Source organism: Erpetoichthys calabaricus, chromosome 5 (genome assembly GCF_900747795.2).
Source record: "Erpetoichthys calabaricus chromosome 5, fErpCal1.3, whole genome shotgun sequence".
NCBI lineage: Eukaryota > Metazoa > Chordata > Cladistia > Polypteriformes > Polypteridae > Erpetoichthys > Erpetoichthys calabaricus.
The window spans coordinates 33,982,509-34,003,738 of NC_041398.2; the positions used below are offsets into that span (position 1 = coordinate 33,982,509).

Here is a 21,230-nt window from a genome sequence, read left to right on the forward strand (position 1 = left end):
AAATCATGAATGTAATTCTGTAGTAAACATCCTGGGCTCTTGCTTAACTGTTTTACCTATGCAAACAAATATTTTAGATGAGACTCCCAATTTAGGTTGCTGTCTTTGTTGGGGAGGTTGAAGGGCAAGTGAACAAAAATTTAAAGATGTGACTCGCACAATTAAATTTGCCGCTGTGAGGGATGGCCGGCTGAATATTCCGGTCCACACCTCCAGGCCGCTAGATGGAGTCCTCCCAGCAGCATGGAAGGTCCCCAAATTCCAGCAGGGCATTATGGATGGTGTAGTTTTTATAAACAACCCTGCTGGATACCATGGGGGCCACCAGGAGCTGCTGTAGGGAGGCTCACAGAGTGTTACATGCCCTATAACCTGGAAGTGCGTCATGAACACATGACCGGAAGGAACGACGTGCTTCCGGGTTGAAGAACTGGAGTTTTTATATGACCTGGAAGTGTTCCTAGTCATGTGGACAGAGAGGGCGAAACACTTCCAGGTCAAGGACTATAAAAGGACTATGGGAAATCCCAGACGTTGAGCTGAGCTGGGTGGAAGGGTGGCAACGCGTCTGGGAGTGGAGGATTGATTATTGATTATTGATTTATTGTGTTTATGAGTATTGTGGAGTGGAGGGTGCTTTGTGCACATTATTATTATTATAAAATAAATTCATTTTGGACTTTTATCTGGTGTCTGACGTCTGGTCTGAGGGTTCAAGGGGTCACGGGGACCCTTAAAACTGTCACACCGCACATAATTAAACAAATTGATGTGCACATTCAAAAGAGGTGGTGATGCACACAAAGTTAATATGGTACACACTATTAAACAAGGTGACACACAGAATTAAATGAGGTGACGCACACAGTTAGTGATGTGTGCAAAATCAGATGCGATGTGATAACAGTCAGGGGGAGTGACGACAAGTAAAAGTGTACAGAAAGGGTAGGTACCTTGGCAAAAGAAAAGGAAAACACTGATTGGCAGCAAGGTTTGTCTGCCAGTCCTCAGAAAAAGTTTCTGAGTAAGTTAATATAGCATTCTGTTTTCAATTAAATTGTTGGCGATTACAGTTCCCGGTGTATGTACATAAGGGTTTAGGTAAACAGGCAGTCATTTTTTATTTTTTTGCTTGCAGCGCAAAGTTTAATAGTTTGTTGTTATTAGGTTAAATGGGGGGGTGCTACTTTAAAAAGTGCTGGTTTGTTAAGATTCTGCATGCAATTTTAGGCACACTAAAGGAATTTATTTGTAATCTAACATGGTGCTTTTATGTTGGATCAGGTGCCGTATCATTGGAGAGGTATAGCAGCAAAAGAGACAGAAAATCAACCATCCTCTCCATGATTTATATGGGTGCCGAGTGTCCAAATGCTTCACAGTTCTGGATATTGCACAGTATTACCTGTTCAAGACAACAAGGCATTCCTTCAAGTGGTGCAGTGTCTTATAATGAAAAATGCAATGTGTAATAGTAAGCCCTAATTCATTAAAAAAAATTATGATCTAATGTTTATGAGGTATTCATCTTTACAATTCTCTTTACAATTGTTGTGTTCAGTCCTGTAACTGGATGTATCCTAAATTACTTTCTTTCAAATAAGAGTACCTAAAATTATATTATTATTATTATTATTGAAGGATTAAAGCAACATACAGTAATATTTTTTAAATATTGAATTAAACATCTTTAATTCAAGCAAAAAAAATCCAAGCTGACATAAATAAATGCCATTTAATGTAAAATGCTTCAGACTAATAGTGCTACATCAAGGCTTGTAAAATGCAAATATAAATAGTAAAATTCAGAAAAACAGTACAATATTCAGCAGTGCTATGCTGTTATTTCAAACAATTAATTTTATGCTAGTGCTGTGGCTAATATTCATACGTCACAACTCCAGAGACCTGAGTGCAATCTTAAACCTATTTTTCAAAATAAAGACAGGTCAAGCAAACAGCCTTTAATTACATATTGTAAGTAACAAAGTCCAGAGGGTCAATATAGGCAAAGTATCCAGGATGTAAACTTCTATCAAGGAATATTCACACTGTTGTCCATCAGGTTGACACATTTCTCGACTCTTCCCTTTCATCAGTGCCAGACGAACTGGAAACTAAAGAAAAATAAATTTCACATCTCATTAAGACATTACAAAATCCATATAAATACATTCTCTGAAAGGGATATTCACATTAAAACCCGACCAAAATTTTGGGACACTTCTCAGCAATGCATCTTAATGAGATAAATACAAAATATTCAGATAACAGTCAGTCAACCATCAACTGTTCGAAAGTCGAAATTCATCTTCAGATTAATTTTTGTACTACCTTATATGCAGAATAGTACAGGATTTGATGTGAAATGAGTCTCATTCTCTGATTATAGCAGAAGAGAGTGCTGAAGAGGTGTAGTGGAGCAGTCACTGTCACTTTGTATTTTTTGTGTTGCTTAGTTGAAAATGTATAAACCTTGCCTCAACACTGACGCAACCCCTGGTGGAGTCTGTGAGGCTTTGTCTATGCAAAGTGGCTGCCAACTTCCTTTAACATATTAGAGTTCACCTACTGCCTATGTCTTGTCATCATCGGCACACTGATTTAATTTCTATGAGGTTAATTTCAATTTAATTCATTTTAATTTATTCAAACATAGCACTCCTTCTGTACATTGTCACATGCATGCACATAGGGTGACAGCTGAAGGGCTCCAGTGGCTATAATTCTACTGCAGCTCCAGGGGTTGTCACTATTTCCTATCTCTGCAGACTGGATGACTGAAGGCTATAACACCTCTGATGCCACTTCTGGTGTCTGTCCGCCTGAACCCTACTCTTCCTTCTGAAATTACTCAAAACCGGAAGCTCCGCCATCTTTGTTAGTTCTGTTTTAAACTCACTTCTGAAAAGATGTTTCCAAAACTTACTGTGTGTTTTTGTTTTGGTGCAAACCTTCAATTCTGTGGAGTCAACAGGCTAGTACCCCAACTCTTTATCATTGACTTATCTTGCTCTTACAATATCTAAAGCATTTTATACAATTACAAATGATGTATAGTCAAAAGCAAGGCAGCAGAACCGACTGGGAGGACAACATAAAAAGACTTCAAAGAAAATTATGGCAATGGTCATAACTGTTGTGTAGTTTACTCCTGAATGGGATGCCAACTGACATATTTCCTACCATGCTTATTGAAGCATTTCACTAAAGACATAAACCTAGAAAAGATGTTGGATGAGTAAACTTAATGTGTGTGTATTTATTCAACCAAAATTGACAAAAGGGTTGTGAGGCCTCCAAAATGCTCCATAAGCAGACCCAGACCAGCTGGCCCCAAACTACCACAGACAGGCTTTGGCTTACACAGGCCTATATGAGAGAGCTGGCTTTAAAAGTTCGAAATGCACAAAATGCCTTATGAGACAGAGGAACCATTAAAACCTGTGACTCTTAATAACTGAAAGTATTTAATGGCAAGTTAAAAAAAAGATAAAAAATGGTAACAGACAAAAAAAGAAGGCAAAAGATTAACAAATCAAAATGCTTAATCCAAGAGGAAAAGCATAAAAACCAACAAATCAAGAGAACAGTACTTACAATAATATATTCAAAACAGCTCTCAATAATTCACTGCTGGATTCCTCTCTCTGCTCTCACTATAACGGCAGATGGAGTACCCATCAGTGGTGATATCAGGGTGGCCCAGACTCCTTGGGCTGCATCCACATAACACAAGCAATGTGTAAACTTAAAGACATCATACTTAAATACTCAATAATAACTAAAATTAGCAGCATTTAAATAAAAGCATGAAAAATTACAATTCAAAGTCAATAAAAACAACATTTAAACATAAAATATACATCACCTGTCTAATAAGCCTTGGCTAAAACATAACATCTGTACATTCAAACTCTTCAAACAGTATAGAAGCATTTAAGGACAGATCAGGATCATGAAACTGTTGCTGAAATCCACATTTCACATGCCAACAGAAGACCAGGCACATTTATGAAAACACAGTCGGTCGTAATAAAACCTGGGAGGACTATTCACTCCATCCAGGGGCCTCATGTATAAAACTTGCTTATGCTCAGAAATGCGCGTAAGCCATTTCTTGTGCAAAAGTTGTAATTTATAAAATTCAAATGTAGAGTGGAAATTTGCTTATAGTTAAGTTTCAACCAGACTTTTTTTGGTGTTGGCATTTTAGCAACTCCATTGCATGACAGTGAGGTGAACAAAAAATTTTGTTTCATTCAGCATTTTACTCACATTTTGATGTCCATTAATCCCTCTATTTTCTAAGCTTGGTTGTTCTAAATCTGTAATGGAACAGCTGCGTGGTCTCTGTAATGTTGGCTTAAATTCAGCATGTTAGTTCAAGAGGCGGGCTTTAGGATTTATGAATGGGCTTATGAGTCAAACATCAACACGAAAATGGACATAAATGCTGTTAACAATATTAAATGACAAGTTTTTTTTTATTTGTTTGTGTATGTATTTTAATTGTGGTGAAATAAGCACTTTCTTATTTTAAGAACTTGAAAAATGTATGCATAGTTAACATTTGGATGGATGGATGGATGGATGGATGGATGGATGGATGGATGGATGGATGGATGGATGGATTGGTGGAATCAACCCCAGGGTTCTGAAAACATGTATCATCCAGCTCTATGGGGTCCTTCAGCCCCTGTTCTCCCTTTCCCTGAATTTGCAGAAGGTTCCCTCTGTTCAAAACATGATGTGTGGTCCCAGTGCCAAAGAAAGGGCATTCCAGGGATCCCAAGGACTTCATACCTGTTGCTCTTACTTTGTACATCATGAAGACTTTTGAGAGGCTGGTCCTAAAACAGCTATCACCCCTGGCTTCAGAACACTCTCCATCTAACTTAATCTCATTTTCTTATTAAAAAAAATCACATTGGATGGTTGGAATTTTCATTAATCTGTCTGTAATGAGTTTTTCTTTATTAGGTGTTAAGTGGTTCCATGCCCAACTTTGGTTTCCATCTTGTGCCTGTTGCTGATTAACAGTCCTCCCCAAGAGCTTCAAAACCACGACCATCATGCCTGTGCCGAAGACATCTCTTTCCCCAATGTCTATCGCCCTATAGCACTCACACCTGTCATCATGGAGTGCCTTGGGAGGCTAGTTTTGGGCGATTTGAAAGCTAGACTTCCGATATCACATGATTCTCTCCAGTTTGCCTAATGCCCGAACCATTCCACTAAAGATGCTTCATTGTCTACACTTCATCTGACCCCGCGTTATTTGGACCAAGGAAACACTTATGCTAGGATACATTTAATTGACTTCATTTCACCTTTCAATACCATCATCCCTCTGAGGCTCAAGCTGAGTCTGCTAGGATACACTTATCTATGCAACTGGGTCATGAACCTCCTGACAGAGAGACCCCAGACAGTTTGTATCACAAATTTCATCTCCAGTACCATTACTCTGAGCACTGGTGCCCCCCAGGGCTGGGTATTCAGCCTACTTCCATTCAGTTTGCTGACTCCTGATTGCGCAGCTGCATACAGCTCTAACAACATCATTAAGTTTTCAAATGTCTCAATGGTGGTGGGTGTCATCAACAATGGTAATGAATCAGCTTACAGAATGGAAATGCAACTATTGGTGGATTGGGGCAATTGCAACAATTTGTGTCTTAATTTGGACAAAATGAAAGAGACATTCTACAGAGGCTGCATCAAGAGTCTTCTAACCAACTTGCCAGGTTTGTAAACTAAAGTGTCTGTTACTGTAAGGTCCTACAACGGACAGTGCACAATACAGAACAGATCATTGGGTCCTCTCTACCCTCCATTGACTACAGCTTTGTAAAGCATTGTATCCACAACATTTATAGCATTGTGAAGGACCACTACAACCCCTCGCACTGTCTCTTAGACCCGCTTCTATCTGGCAGAAGGTACTGTAGCATTCAAACCAGTTCTACCAGGTACTAAACCACTTCTACCCCTTGGCTGTCCAGACTCTGAACTCTGTGCTGCCCCTCTGTCCTCAGATTTGTTCCTGGTAGCAAATTTAAATTTAGTACATATGTTTCACTTGTCACTACTATTGTTTTTTATTATTAGTTTTACTGTTATTATTTATTACTTTCTATTTCAAATTAATACTATCTACTAATTTAGCTATTACTTATTTTTAATGATTTATTTATATATTATAGTATAGTATAGTTCTTTACCCATCTTACACTTGTCCTGTTTTTATGTATATGCTGCCCCGCAGCCCTGGGAAACATTATGTCACGGCACTGTATGCTGCCATACTGTGTAAGGATGGTATGACAATAAAGTCACTTGACTTAATTTGACTTAATTTACTGCTAGCACTGCTGGCTTCCCATAATCCCAAAAAGTGAATAATTCAGTTAGAAAATGGATGGATGAGCAGATTTCCTTAGATGTATTGGAAGATTATGTATTTTCACACAGAGAACAGATTGCACAACCCAACAAGATAAATTCATAGTCATGTAGCAGTTTATTGCAGGTAATCTTTGAAGTGTCATGTACCCAAGCTGCCAGCCTGCTTTCCTTTGATTAAACGTTATTCATTTTTACTCTACTGTGCTGTTTTCCTACTCCTATTTCCTATCCTATTCTAGACTTTGAGTACTCAGTTCATTTTCAACTTTATTTTGTCTTCCATTGCTTAAAAGTTCCTCTTCAGTTAGAAGGTCTCATAATTTGACAGTTTTTTACAAAGTTAATTGATTCTATTACAATGCTGCCACCTAGTGTCCCAAATCATTCAACATCCAGAGTACCGCATTAGTCAAAATATGTTCACATTTATTGTCACGTATACAGAATACAGTGAAGTTCTAACTTGCATTGCCATATTCATTGTGCTTCAATAGCCAGCAGAAATTAGGGTTAGGGTCAACTTCCAGCATAGTTTTTTTCTTCAGATTAATAATGAATAAACGTCTCCTTAAAATGTATCTTGCAAACCATACCAATAAAACAGTTTTACAACACCTGATGAAAATATAGTTTTGGAGACATGCACCCCATTAGTGGCACACTAAAATGCTAAAGGTATTCTTCCTCTTATCACTTTATAGAAGAACATTTTGTTAGGGTTTCCCAATTTTAACTAAAACAGAGAATCAAACAGTTGGTTACTTCTTATCATCATGTTTTGTTGCTTTATCTGGTTTTTTCCTTCATTTCTTGTTTCATACAAATTTTCTTTAAGACTTTCAGAAAACATATTGTAATGATTCATGGGGAACAAGATATGAAAGGTCTTAGTCTCTGTTGCCCACTTCCTACATGCAGCTCAGCTCCACCTCATTCTACTCATCTGGGGTCAGAGGCAACCTGTATGCTACACTTTCTCCCTGCTCCATTGACCCATGGTCTAGGACCACATCCGATGCTGGTTATATATCAAACTAGTCTGTAACCATACAGGCCCAATTGCTCTCTAAGTGCTGTGTCTGTTAATGCCACTCACCAAGATGTGTTTTTTTTATTCCGACTTCTGCAGGTGGTCCCAAATCCTCAGTCATGCTTCAGCCACACAAGGAGCATGTTCCAGACTCTGGGGTGCTATAATACTGTCAGATTCCTGCTGCATACATCATGAAGCTTTGAGTCCCTAATGCATTTTTAGGATTGCAGTAACCAAGACTGTCCTTGTAATTGGCTTTAACCAGTACAAATACAAAACATGTCTACTGAAAACAGGAAATAAGTTCAGCATATTGTTTCATTAGAAGTCTTTATTTAAACATTAAACTACAGACAGAGGCTTATAAAATGAATGCATAAAACACTTCCAAACTGGAAATAAACATCCATCTTCTTATGTCAACAGCACAAATTTTGCAGGAAGTGAAACATCATGTGTTTCATAATTGTTTTGTTGCTAAGCAAGACAATTTCATGCAAATCATTTCAATCATCATTATTTGTCACCTTTGGTTTTATTCAGTTGTTGTGGGGAAACAAGAATCCTCTACACACTCATATTTTTCAAGTCTAATTTTCTTTATTAACAGGTTTTTAGCTTTTTTCCCTGTGCACACCTTGAACATTGGTGATCCCACATAACACGATGAGCATTCTCAGTTTCTTTCTCTCTTGGGCAGTGAGAGATTTTGATTATTTTCACCCAAAATATCTTGTATTGCTTTCCAATTTAGATCTTTGTGTTCATCACTTAAGTGTTTTCCTTTTGCCATCTTCTACATTTATCTGAGTTTTTTTTCTTTTTTTGTTTGTTAAACCTCTCATCTATTCAGGTTGAGTACTTGCAATAGTATGTGCATCTAAGATTTCCAAGTACCCCAAACCTGTTCTTCTGAACTGTATTATTCTATAAAATGTTGTTCTTTTTTATATTACTTGGTTTAATGGAAAGCATACACTTTTTTACTTGTAGTCTTACATCATCTGTAGATCATCAGGCTACAGCCATGTTGTGCCTTACTAGGTTGGAAATATATGGGGTTTTGTGTTCAATTCAATTGAAATAACTGCTCTAATATATTTTCTTTTTATTATTTTTTATATATCACATAGTTTTTACTTTGTGTTCCTGGAGGTTTAGCCACTTTTCTTCATCAAATTTTGGCACATTTCCCACTCTTTTACACCAAATAGTAACAAAGCCTGTCCATTGAATTTAAAACATTTTTGGAGGATAAAACATTGCTAAAAATGTTTATTTTAGCAAAAAAAATGCACTGACTAAGAAAACCTTTTCTTATCAAAGTTAAGTTGTGTAATTATGCCTCTCATCTTCTACCACACTGCAACTGTTATGTTTTCCTCCAAATGTTATAACAAGGATTTTAATGCTTTCTTTTTTTGCACTTTCTGCACTGTCCTGAGTCTTTGACTTCTTTCCATTGCCCTCAAAGTACACACAATGACTTATTTTCAATAAGTGTGCATCTTGAGGCACTGCAATTGTTTTCACCAGTTTCATGTTGCTTTCTGTACAGTACATTACAACTGTCCATATATCCAATCTTTTTTTTTCTTTTCTTAATTTCTTCTAATATGGGTTCATAACTACACACAAAGAGAAGTGGTTGACAGACATGGATAAATTTGTTTGAAACCCTCACACAAAAAAGAAGAACCCATAATTGTTTCTGAAATAACTTAAAACTGACAAAAGGTTATTGGCACCCATCATTGTTTATTCTGAATTTAACAAAAAATGAGACTTTGCTTTAGAGTTTTGATTCAACAGAATATTTCAAATAATAACACAAATGAAAATGTCATGGACATAAATAATGGGTCCCTTAACCTTTAGAAGCAGTCACTAAAACATAAGTGGTTCCTGGAGCTCTCAATGAGACTTCTGCACCTGTCAACGGGTTGTTTGGCCCACTTTTCCTGAAGAAACTGTTCCAGCTGTGTTAGGTTTAAATGGGGCCTCCTCCAGACTGCATGTTTCAGATCTTTCCATAGATGTTTGACAGAATTCAAGTTAGGGCTCATAGAAGACCACTTCACAACAGTCCAATGTTTTGTTCTTTGCCATTCTTTGGTGATATTAGCTGTTAGTTTTGGGTTATTATCCTGTTGGAGGATCCCTGACCTGCAATTGAGACAGAGCTTTCTGACACTGGGTAGTTTGTTTCACACCAGAACATCTGGATAATCTTCAGATTTCGTTGTTCTCTGCACAGACTCAAGTCACCCTCTACCAGATGCAGCAAAGCATCCCCTAAACCAGGGGTAGGCAATGTCGGTCCTGGTGAGCCGCAGTGGCTACAGGTTTTCATTCAACCCAATTGCTTAATTAGAAACCAATCATTGCCAATCTCAGACCTTATTTAATTTTATGGCTTGTTAGTCTGTGCAATGTAAGGCTCTTATATCGTAGGTTTTTTTCCTTTCCAAGGATATCATCCAAATGATATGAAGCCTAAAACAGATCATTTTCAGTCTGTCACATTTTTCTATTAAGTGTTTTATTAAATCAAACCGTGGCACGATGAACACACACAGATGTAATTGGAAAAAAGCTAGCTGGAGAACTGCTGGCTGCTTTGTCTTTTACATCTTATTGCTAATAAGGAGCAATTAAAACACTGAATGCAGCAGTTTAAGATTGAAATAAGCAATTAATGTTGGAGAACCTTAACAAGCGAGACCACTAAAATGAAGCATTAAAATGTCACTTAAGCAATATGTGCTTCATCAGCAATAATTGAGTTCTCGTTAAGGAACTGGGTTGGAACAAAAACCTGCACATACTGCAGCTCACCAGGACCGACGTTGCCTACCCCTGCCCTAAACATAACCAAGCCTCCACCATGTTTTACAGCTGATATGGTGTTCTTTCCTTTGAAAGTTTCATTTTTTCATCTGTGGACATAGAGCTGACTCATCACTGTCTGCAAAGACAATGTTCCAAAGCAATCAAGAATGCTAACAGAATATTAGGTTATAATGTACAGTATATCATTATGTGTTGAGTACAAGTCAATGGAGGTTATGCTTAAGTTAAATGACACAATAGCAGCACTGGAGAAAGTCCAGAAGAAAGCGACTAGGCTGATTCCATGACTAAGAAGTACGACAAATGAGGAGACAGTGAAGGAGCTGACCCCTTTCATTTTGAGAAAACAGAAGTTAAAAAGGGACATGATTGAAGTTTTTAAAATTATGACTGTACATGCAACATGTCATCACTCTCTGATACCACGATAATCATGTGTTTATTAAAGTACTAAGTTGTTCTAAAAATGGGAACTTGATTATTATTAATGAAGTGAGTTGTGGGTAGTAGAAAACATGCAAGGGTTTTACATTAAAATATACTGAGAATTTTGGATGGTTACCATAATGTATGAAGTAAGAGAAAAAAAAGAAATTAGAAGGAGAGGAAGAAAATGTATGTAATGCAGATAATTTAAAACTCTTACAGGTGCCAGCTCATAAAATATGTTGTAATAAATATCACTTAACGCAGAGTATAAGAGATCAATATAAATAGCCAAAGTAGAAGGGTCAGTCAGCTCTTTATTGATTTCTTTCAAGTCATTAAATCCTGTTAAGCTGCAGGCGTTAAATTTACTTCTCACCAGAACAGACTTTGATAGCGATGTCTGCAAGGATGAATCTTTTTCAGATAATTATGTTTGATGGCTTATGTTATGTGATCAGAAATTACTATTATGTGCTGTTTTACAACATTATTTTCCAAAGTAAAACATAAGGTCAACTGAATGACACCATTGTTAGTCCAGTCAGAATTTGAATTTCTTTCATGTGTAGTTTTAATCGTTATCTCTCTTAAATGTATGGTCTTTTAAACAATTGTTTGTTATAGTTTGCATTGGTATTTTCACATAATATTAAGACATGTATCTTTTGTCACACACATGCGCATGGAAGGCAGCTAAAGGGCCTGAATTATGATAGTTCCACGCCAGACCAGGGGGTACACTGGCTTTCTCTCTTGATCTATCTGCAGACCATTCATGGGAAATCTCATCTGGTTCCAGCGTCCATGATGACGTCACTTCCGGTCCCGATTACGTCACTTCTGGTCTCGGCCTTTAAAGCTGTCATTTTGACATACCTAAATCAGTTCTATTTTGGACTCTGACCTGTGAACAACACAACTTATTTACCCATTTGCAGCCAGGGCATAATATATGGGTGGCTGCCCCAAACCTTTGATGTCTATGATTCATTTTTATGACACTTTGTAACGATAAAGCATGCATTTAGAACAAACTTTATTTGTCAGAAAAAAATATATATATATAAAAAAAGATTTTTAGGTAACATGATTTTATTCAAAAATTCACTAAAAAGAAAAAATGAATTTTTTAAATAAGATTTTGTTGTTCTTATGTGACTAAAAATAAAATTGTTGGGCACCCATAAAAGAATTAATTTAACTGAATTGAAATTAGGGTTGAAAATGCATAGTTTCATTGAAGTGAAATTTTTACTAAAAAAATTAAAGAAAATCAGTTCGGTAAAAGTGGATAAAAAATTGATTGCAAAATTTGACCCAGACAAACAGAGACGGCAAAAAAATAACTTTTTTATTCATAACATCCTGCTCTGTTCATCACATACCAGATCAGAACCAGAAATAGAAAAGATTTGTTATATATTTTTTACCCAGAGACACCAGATCAAAGACAGCATGAACTTTAAACTAGAGGCCTCCCATAAGTCTACATGGACAAAAAATACACGTCAGACCCAGTCCAAGGGCTGGAGTGAAATGCTGAGTTAGTAGAAGGCCCAAGAACATAAGTCATGTCTAGCCTGGGTTGCTCAAAGGCCACAAGACCTGAAAATGTAAACATCTGAGTTGGCCCCTACACCACAACATCACAATGGTCTGAGAAGTGCATTGAGAAAGCTCAAGACTGGGATAAATTTAAGAGACAGACCCGCTTACTACTGGTCTCCTTCCATCCAGGGACCATGAAAATTCAGGACACAGATCAGCTTGCTAAAACGAGGAGCCATCTGGTTATCTAGTCATATTTCAAGATGAGCTGCTTTTCATCTTGATTTTATTGGAATTATATTTGTTATTTTGATTTAACTTTCCTGTGGTGGACTGGCGCCCTGCCTGAGATTTGTTTCCTGCCTTGCGCCCTGTGTTGGCTGGGATTGGCTCCTGCAGACCCCCGTGACCCTGTAGTTAGGATATAGCGGGTTGGCTGGGATTGGCTCCTGTGTTTGGATTCAGCTGGTTGGAAAATGGATGGATGGATGGATTTAACTTTCTTTCTGTTTTGGGTACATTTAGGAATCTTAAGTTAGAAATAGTTACTCTGCAATACATGAATAAAAGTGCATACCTTCTCTCCTGCTTGTGTTGGTACTGTGTCTTGTTGCCTAGGGTCATACATACCAAAGACAAGGGGAAGTATTTATCCAGATTAGTAATCAACCCCAACAGAGACTATAAGTGGAGTTAAAGAATGCAGTTGCATCTATGTGCCAAGCTTGTGTGTATAAACATTTTACATAATAAAAAGTCTCATAGTGAGACTAGGATCACCCAAAAACCTTCCACTATGAAACAGTCTTCCACTGAAATGCATTTTCATATCCTGAGCTAATATTATTAAAGGCAACAGGTCAAAAATATGATGTTTGCAATTTTTTGCCTAGGTACAGTTCATAAGCCACTGTACAAACCTCACAATTACAGGAATTGAAAACCAGGACAACTGATGTCATCATACCACATCAGAAAGTGGTCACAGCCAGACAGTAGTACTTTCTGTATGTGTACTTGATACTTGTCAAGGACTAGAACAAGGGGAATTATGAAGAGGAAGGAAGTGTGACACCTGAGTGGAGACATGCAATGCTCTTCTAAGAACTTAGAGAACAGCTGATCCAGGGATTTCTGGCCTTCTGTTTAAAGAGGTAATGAAACCAATGACAAAGCGTCAGAAGTAGGTCACACATGCTATCATGTAGAGGGCACTCAGTTGTAGCAAACAATGAATGGAGCTGTGTGGAACCTCAAACAGAGCAGTTCAGTTCAAAGAGTTCTGGGAGTCATACCTGCTTAAAATTAGTGGAGGACATGAGAGTGTGCATGTCATAATGCAATGAAAAATAAAATATAGTTATATAATATATACAGTTATATAATTCTGTTATATAATTATATAATTAGTCTTATAATTTTATTTTGTTGTAGAGCGTGAACTTCACTAAAATTTTGTAAATTCAAAATAGTAATTAAGTGAATGGAAGTTTGGTGTACAAATTTCCTCCTAATCAGTTCCTAGTTGGGCCGTCATTAATGTGACGAATCTTGCATACCTCCTGAGCTGTTCCGCGCTTTCTCTCAAAGCATAGTGGATGCTTGAGATGGTAAGACGTGTCTTGTGCTCTCACTTATGTTTGTTAATATTTTATAAACTCTGCAATATGAGTATATTTATTTGTTTATTTTTTTTTGTAAAAAGAGGATATCCGTTGTAACACTATAATATTTATCCAGAGATCATGTCAATATATTGTTGTTTTAAAAGTTTTTAGAGAGAGACTAACTTTCATTCCTGTCATCATTGTTACACCCCTCATAGGAACGGACAGCAGTGACATTAACTGTTGCAGAAAGATAGTAGAAATAAGGAATACGTAATGGATAATTAACTGATTTCTTGTGTGATAATTCAACTGCATAATTAAATTAAATACTATGAATAATAATTAATTAATTATTTGTTATATTGATGAATAATACAATTATTGTAATAATTTGGTCTATAGTGTAAAAAAAAAAAGCATAGTGCTTGAGACAGAATGGAAAGTAGCCAGCGTATGCATTGTGCATTAACACTAGAATCCCTGAAGCCTACAAAAAACTTGAAATCCCGGGACACCTTAAATTCCTTTGCAGCTCTCCATTAGCGTCTTTTGTTTTGCAAATGTGTCGATCAGTCGGCAAAAAGTTCTCCCAGCTCAAGTCTGTTTATCTGGGTGTGAGGTGCCTGGAGTTGTATAGGGTAAATAATATATCGTTATTTGGAACAAATGCATTTCATATGTGTTCCATGTCTACAACAATCTGGGTAAATGTACTGTAGGATTACAGGAAATGCAAGGCAAGAAATGTTGAACACATAGCTAAAACAGAAACTTTTTTCATGTTATAGTACTAATAACAAAATTATATGGCATGAAGTGTATAATATGCAAAGACTGAAGTCCAAATATCAAATAAACACTTTCACAAAAGGTACACGTATAACAAAACAAGTGTGCTTTTATTCAAGAATATAACCAAAGAAAAAGAAATCGGGTTAGGGTACAACACTGACACGACTGCTTGGCTGGTGCAGAGGTAAGAACTGATGATCCATAATCAAGAGGTTGTGGGTTCGATTCTGGTTTCTTCCTAGATTTACCGTTTTGAGTAGTGAGCTACTCTTATTGTTAGTATTATAGAATAAAAACATACATTTGATTTGAGTCTGTAACAGCCGGTATAAATTTATGGTACTTGTAAAGGTTAGTGTTTTTTTTATTCAGTTTTATTCTCTCAGTCACGTTCAAACTCCCCCCGGTCTGAGGATTAGAGTTCTACATCGGAGAAAGAGAACAGAAGCCCTCCCCATAAGAAACGTCCAGTCACACAAGAACAACACAAATGCACCAGCCGTAAAGGCAAAAGATGGCACCGTTTGGATGCAGCAAGAGTTCGGGCCTCATCCTGCCAGTGAATCTGCTCCACATATGTCCTTCAACCAAACAGCAGGGCTTGCAGAGCTCGCCAAGGTATTGTGTAAAGTTCCGTTTGCGATTATGTCTTTTGATGGTCTTTATATGAAAAACATTTATATGTTACTTATATGAAAGCTACATCAAATATTGTTTGCTTATATTTATTTTCTTATCTTCCTACAGAATAGAGTCAAAGTAGGCTGCAGAGCTTCCTGTGTTTGATCGACATAGGCATGCTGGCAAAGTACATGTGCAATGCCACTCCTTATTCAGGAAAAGATCAGTTAGTGTGACGGCAGCTTCCACCTACATCTCTAGTGTTTAGATCTGGCAGTGCCATGCTGACGGTGTATGTGCCCAAAAAGAAGAAGTCTGACTGCATTCTTGTGATCAAACACAGGAAGCTTTATAGTATATCTTATATATTATGTTGTATTTTATGAATGAAAATAGTTCACAATATTTCTGTTATTTATATTTAAAAAAAAAACAAAACTTTTGTTCTGTTTGTTTGGTTTCACCGTTCTTGTTACATAAAATAGAGGTGACAGTAACTATTGTAGAAAGGGAGTAGAAATAAGGAATAAGTAATGAATAATAAACTGAATTATTGTGTAATAATATAACTGTATAATAAAATTGTAAAAAATGAATAATAATTATAATCATTAATAATTTTTTATATTGATGAATAATATCCATCCATCCATTTTCCAACCAGCTGAATCCGAACACAGGGTCACGGGGGTCTGCCGGAGCCAATCCCAGCCAACACAGGGCACAAGGCAGGAACCAATCCCGGGCAGGGTGCCAACCCACTCCAGGTTGATGAATAATATAATTATTGCAATAATTTAGTGTATAGTATAAAAAAAATCATAGTGGATGCTTGAGATGGAACGGAGAGCGACCAGTGAATGCATTGTGCATTAATACTGCCCCATTCTACTTTTATGTATTGGAATAAATGGGTTACTGTTCATCCTGGATGTCCATGGCTCTTCATTCCTTTGAATTTTGATCACTACCAAACAAAGTCAGTTACAAGTGCAGGTACCAGGAGCCACTGAATGGACTCTAGCTTAGTGTCACTTAAGAAATTTAAAGACATCCACAACAAGAAGATTGCCCGGCTTAGACAGGAGATCAAAAGTTTATTGCTTCCAGAGACTTGAGAATGCAGAGTTGACTAGTGGGAAAATGATGAGCCAGACTTTGGAAAGAGTAACAAAAAAAAAGAGATAGAATGGAGGTGAACATTTAGCAATGAACTGAAGTATGTAAGAGGTGGGCAAGTGAGATAGCCACATAAGCTGGTTGAAATGGTTGAAGACCAGTACAGCAAAGGCTAGAGATGCAATAACATATTTGTTGTGCTTTTCATTGTTTTCTGTTTGCTTTGTCCAAATAATTATTCCTTCACATGTTTAACCCTTTGCAGTCGTATTTAATTTTCAACGTCACGCTACATTAGTCGTAATTAATTATTGAAAAAACGGCAATAATTACAGCAGTTATTTTTTTCAAGCACGTAGGAATAACACAGGCCACTTTTCTCGACCAGGCGACTGTGCAAATCGGTCAGAAACTTGCAGGGCCACCAGCGGTGGCCTGACGACCTATAGCGCACTTTTTACTAAGGCCAGTTTTCTGGCCTAACGACCGCAAAGGGTTAAGTTTACTGCATTAAACACACTTGTTTTAATGAACCATGGTGTTATTTTAAGTTCAGGAATGACTTAAGAGTGCCTCTTACCTTTCACATCACTTATAATTCTGATGTTGACAGATATTATTACTTAACACAGTAACAGAAAATATATCTGTTTATTATATTTTTACTTTTTTAATACTGAAACCTCTGTGAGCATCCCTCACAGAAAGGTTAAAATGTATTACAATATTAGGGTGTCTTCCAAAAATACACAAAACATGGAAGGACCCAAAGCATACAATATGGTGGTTGTCTCAGTCAAAAAAACACTAAATGTGTGGAGCTTCTGAGAAAGGCCAAATGGAGCTCATGGACATGCCATCCCTGTTAAGGGGTAAACTCAGAGATATGCTGGTGGACGAGCCTATGGTGTCCTGGATAACGAACTATCTGTCAGGCAGTTTGTGAGTCTTAATTACTGTGTTTCGGATATAGAAGTGAGCAACACTGGAACACCACAAGGAACACTTCTGTCTCTTTTTCTCTTCACTCTGTACACATCTGCTCTATAAATATAACACCAAGTCATGTCACTTGCAGAAATTCTCAGATCATTATGGGTGCATTGATAAGTGGGATGAGATAGAGTATAGGAGTCAGGTGAAGAACTTTGTTTCTTGGTGCAAACAGAACTGCCTGCATCTTAACATCACCAAAACCAAAGGACTGGTTGTCGATTTTCACAGCACCAAAGAGCCTCTATGTTAAGTCACTATTAAGGGAGTGGATGTAGTGGTGGTCCTCTCGTACAGATACTTGGGGGACCACATTAATGATAGGTTGGACTGGTCTTGGAACACAGAGAAACTATATGAGAAAGGGCAGAGCAGGCTCTTTGTCCTTAAGAGACTGTGTTTCTTTAAAGTGGCAAATGACATCCTTCAGATCTTCTATAACTCTGTGATGGCCAGTGCAATTTTCTATGCTGTGGTGTGCTGGGCTGGTAAAATTTCTTCAACAGAAGCCCACCGAATTAACAAGCTAATTAAAAGTGCAGGCTCATAGAATACACTCTGGACCCCTGAAGGCTATAATAAAGGAGAGAATTAAAGAAAACTAAATGCCATTTTGAATAATGCTGCACATCCTCTTTCTGACACACACTTCCCACCAACTAATCAATCAACAGAAATGTCTCAAGAAACACTACAGTGGCTCCTTTATACCAACAGCAATACATCAGCATAAAACCTCACTGTGACTGTGACACCAAGTCAGAATTTTCCTTACTTTTCAATTTTCTTGCTTTATTGTCATTCTGGTGTGTGTTGAGACCAAAGAGTGGGTTCATATTTATTTATTTAAAGAGCTTCTGTAAAAAAATGTATTTCCCCCTGTGGACAAATAAAGATCTATCTATCTATCTATCTATCTATCTATCTATCTATCTATCTATCTATCTATCTATCTATCTATCTATCTATCTATCTATCTATCTATCTATCAAGTCAATTTCTTACTTGTAAACATTATCATTTGCATAATCTACTGTTGGACAATTCAAATATTTCAACATATCATTTTAGTATTTCTAAACTTTTCTGGAATGCATCTTTTTTACATGTCTCTCTCATCTCTTCTGCATGCGGATATCTCTTTTTTTTACTTGGTCTCTCTTTCTCAGTTGACTCTAAACACGTTGACTTCTCAGCCCCAGCACAAGTAAAACCTACAGCTGCACACAAATATAAAGGAAGTTTTTGTATGGCTCTGTGTCACTGTGTGAGAGGATAGCTGTAATACTGTTGACAGTAGTAATGTCCGATGTCTTATGCCTGCACATTACTGATGGTCAGTGTGTAATCAAGTCCTGAGCCACTGCCACTGAAACGACTTGAGACCCCAGACTGCAGAGTGCTTGACCAGTAGATCAGAAGTTTTGGAGCTTCTCCTGCTTTCTGCTGATACCATGCCAGGTAGTTACTACCACCACTAGTAAGGGTGCTGCTGGCTTTACAATTCATGCTGACCGTTTCTCCTGGTCGTGCAGACAGACTTGAGGGAGACTGAGTCATGATGATGTCTCCAGTGGACCCTGGATAAGAGAGAATAAAGTAGAATTAATTTAATGCTTAGACAGAAACACAGTTGCAGTTTTACTTAGTAAAATTCACTTAACAGGAAAGTTATTTTTATATATCTAACCTTCAATTAAAAACAAGAGGATCACCAAGAAAAGAAGTGAGAAATCCATCTCTACTAAATCTTACAGGCAGGTTTAACTGACCCCATCTTAGTGACTTCACTCTTTAAATCTCTTGAGAAATGAAGTATGTATGCAAATGGAGAAGGGGAGAAAACAAAGGAAATGACAAGATAGTCAAATTATTGTCGCTGCACAGTTTGCATGTTCTGTGTGGTTTTCTCTAAAATGTGCATGTTAGCTTGATCATCTACTATAAACAGGCCTGAAATAAACAGATTGCATTCCTGGTTTGAATCCTGCCTTACTCCTTTTTGATGACACAAAGTGATATTAAAATGGAAACACAGATCATGGAGATACCCAAAGGTGACATTTCATTACACATGCCAGCAAGTAAGAACATTCTTCTTCTAATTGCTTATCGCTTTACTGTATATAACGTGACACCACTTAGTAGTAGTTTGTACTGTTGTATGGTATTTCTCAGGTGGCAATGATAGATTGTCCACATAGTTCTTTGAAGAGGATCACTTGTGTTCTGTTTTGTGTGTTACAGTATATGTACCCCATTTTTTGATGCCCATTGCATGCTCAACCAACTTTGAAGGAGGTCCCTCTCTGTGTTTCCCAAGATTTCTTTCATTTTTTCCCTACAAGAGTTTTTTCTTCTTTTTTTTCTGTGAGTTTTTTTCTTGACATCTTGGGGAGTCAAGGCTGGGGGGCTGTCAAAAATGGGTCTGTTAAAGGCCACTGAGGCATTCATTGTGTGATTTTTGGCTATACAAGAAATAAATTGCTGTTGTTGATGTTAGTGTCCACGTTTCAATTATCAAATGATATGGGTGTTAAAACAGAGGGATGGTGTCTATGTGTCTCCCCTAAGAACCTATGGGGAAAATGTTCCAAAAGTGTACATGGATTTCTGGCCATCTGGTTAAAGAATTGGCTGTTACATTCTGAAGCTATAGGCATATTTGTAAGTGTGAAAGTTGGAAAAACAAATCCTGAAGATTTATCGATTACAACGATTTTGTCTAAAAATGAGAGCTGTAGTCTACAATAATGAACCTTTAGCCTTCATTTTTGTACTTTTAGTGAACCTGTATTTGGAACAGGCAAAATGATAAGTGGACAGGAATGTATTTTTAAAAAAAACCCTGTGAACAGCCGTCTGAATGAAATGCAAAGTTTTGTCCTTTCAGGTTCCAGTTGTAGCATGAAGATGTGGCATGATTGGGAGCACTCCCCGGAAAAAAGATGTGTTAAATACCTGATAAAAGCAATATGGAGGTTTGAGATCATTGGGAGAGCTCCCCAGACGAAGATGCATCAAACCTAGACAAAATCACAGCAGACACAGGACAGAACATACATCCAGATAAAAAGTGTTATTCACGGTGGTTGTAATCCAATAGTGTGTGTGATGGATACAAACAAATACAGACAATTCACTGTGATGCACTTGGCATCTTTTTGTCTCCATTTTAAAGAGCCTGCATAATTATCCTTCTGGAAAGTAACCCATGCGCCTTCCAAATGTACTCAGTGTCACAGTACTGCAAGACTGCTGAGGCTTCTGGGAGTTGTAGGCATTTTTTAGTGCTGCTACAAGATAAAATGGTAAAAGGAGAAGTAATAACAAATAAACACAAAATTATGAACAAGGAATTATTTATAATGCAAAATATAATATGACATACTATTCTCAAACCAGTTTAATCCACTTAAGAGTGGCAACAAGGAAAGAAAATATGAACCAATTAAAAGAATTAATGAATACAATGAGGTGGTAAAAATTGATGGTGGTAAAAATTGAAAAACTAATTGTGATCAAATGACCAATAAGTGTCAAAATGTGAAGCAATAAAAGCATGCCAAAATTAAATGACCCATTTGGTTATGTATTGCATTTCAGTGTAGTTAACACATTGTATTCACTGCAAAAAATGAAATCTAAGTAAGTGAAAAGTATTTATATCATGACATTAAATCTCATTTTTCTTATTGTAAGAATTATTAACTTATCAAAACATTTGTATTTATGATTTTTTAACTTACTTTAAGAAATTTTGCCAAGTAAATTTTGCTTACTCCATTGGCAGATATTTTTGCGAAATAAAAACGATACGA

At 37.0% G+C, this 21,230-nt stretch overlaps 1 gene segment (V, D, J or C); it reads right to left on the reverse strand.

The window, feature by feature from the left end:
- Nucleotides 1-18,643: 18,643 nt before the first annotated feature.
- On the reverse strand, nucleotides 18,644-19,184 carry LOC114652491 (immunoglobulin kappa variable 4-1-like). The segment is given in 2 exon segments: nucleotides 18,644-18,989; nucleotides 19,100-19,184. Coding segments are annotated over 2 exon segments (315 nt in total).
- Nucleotides 19,185-21,230: the final 2,046 nt, after the last annotated feature.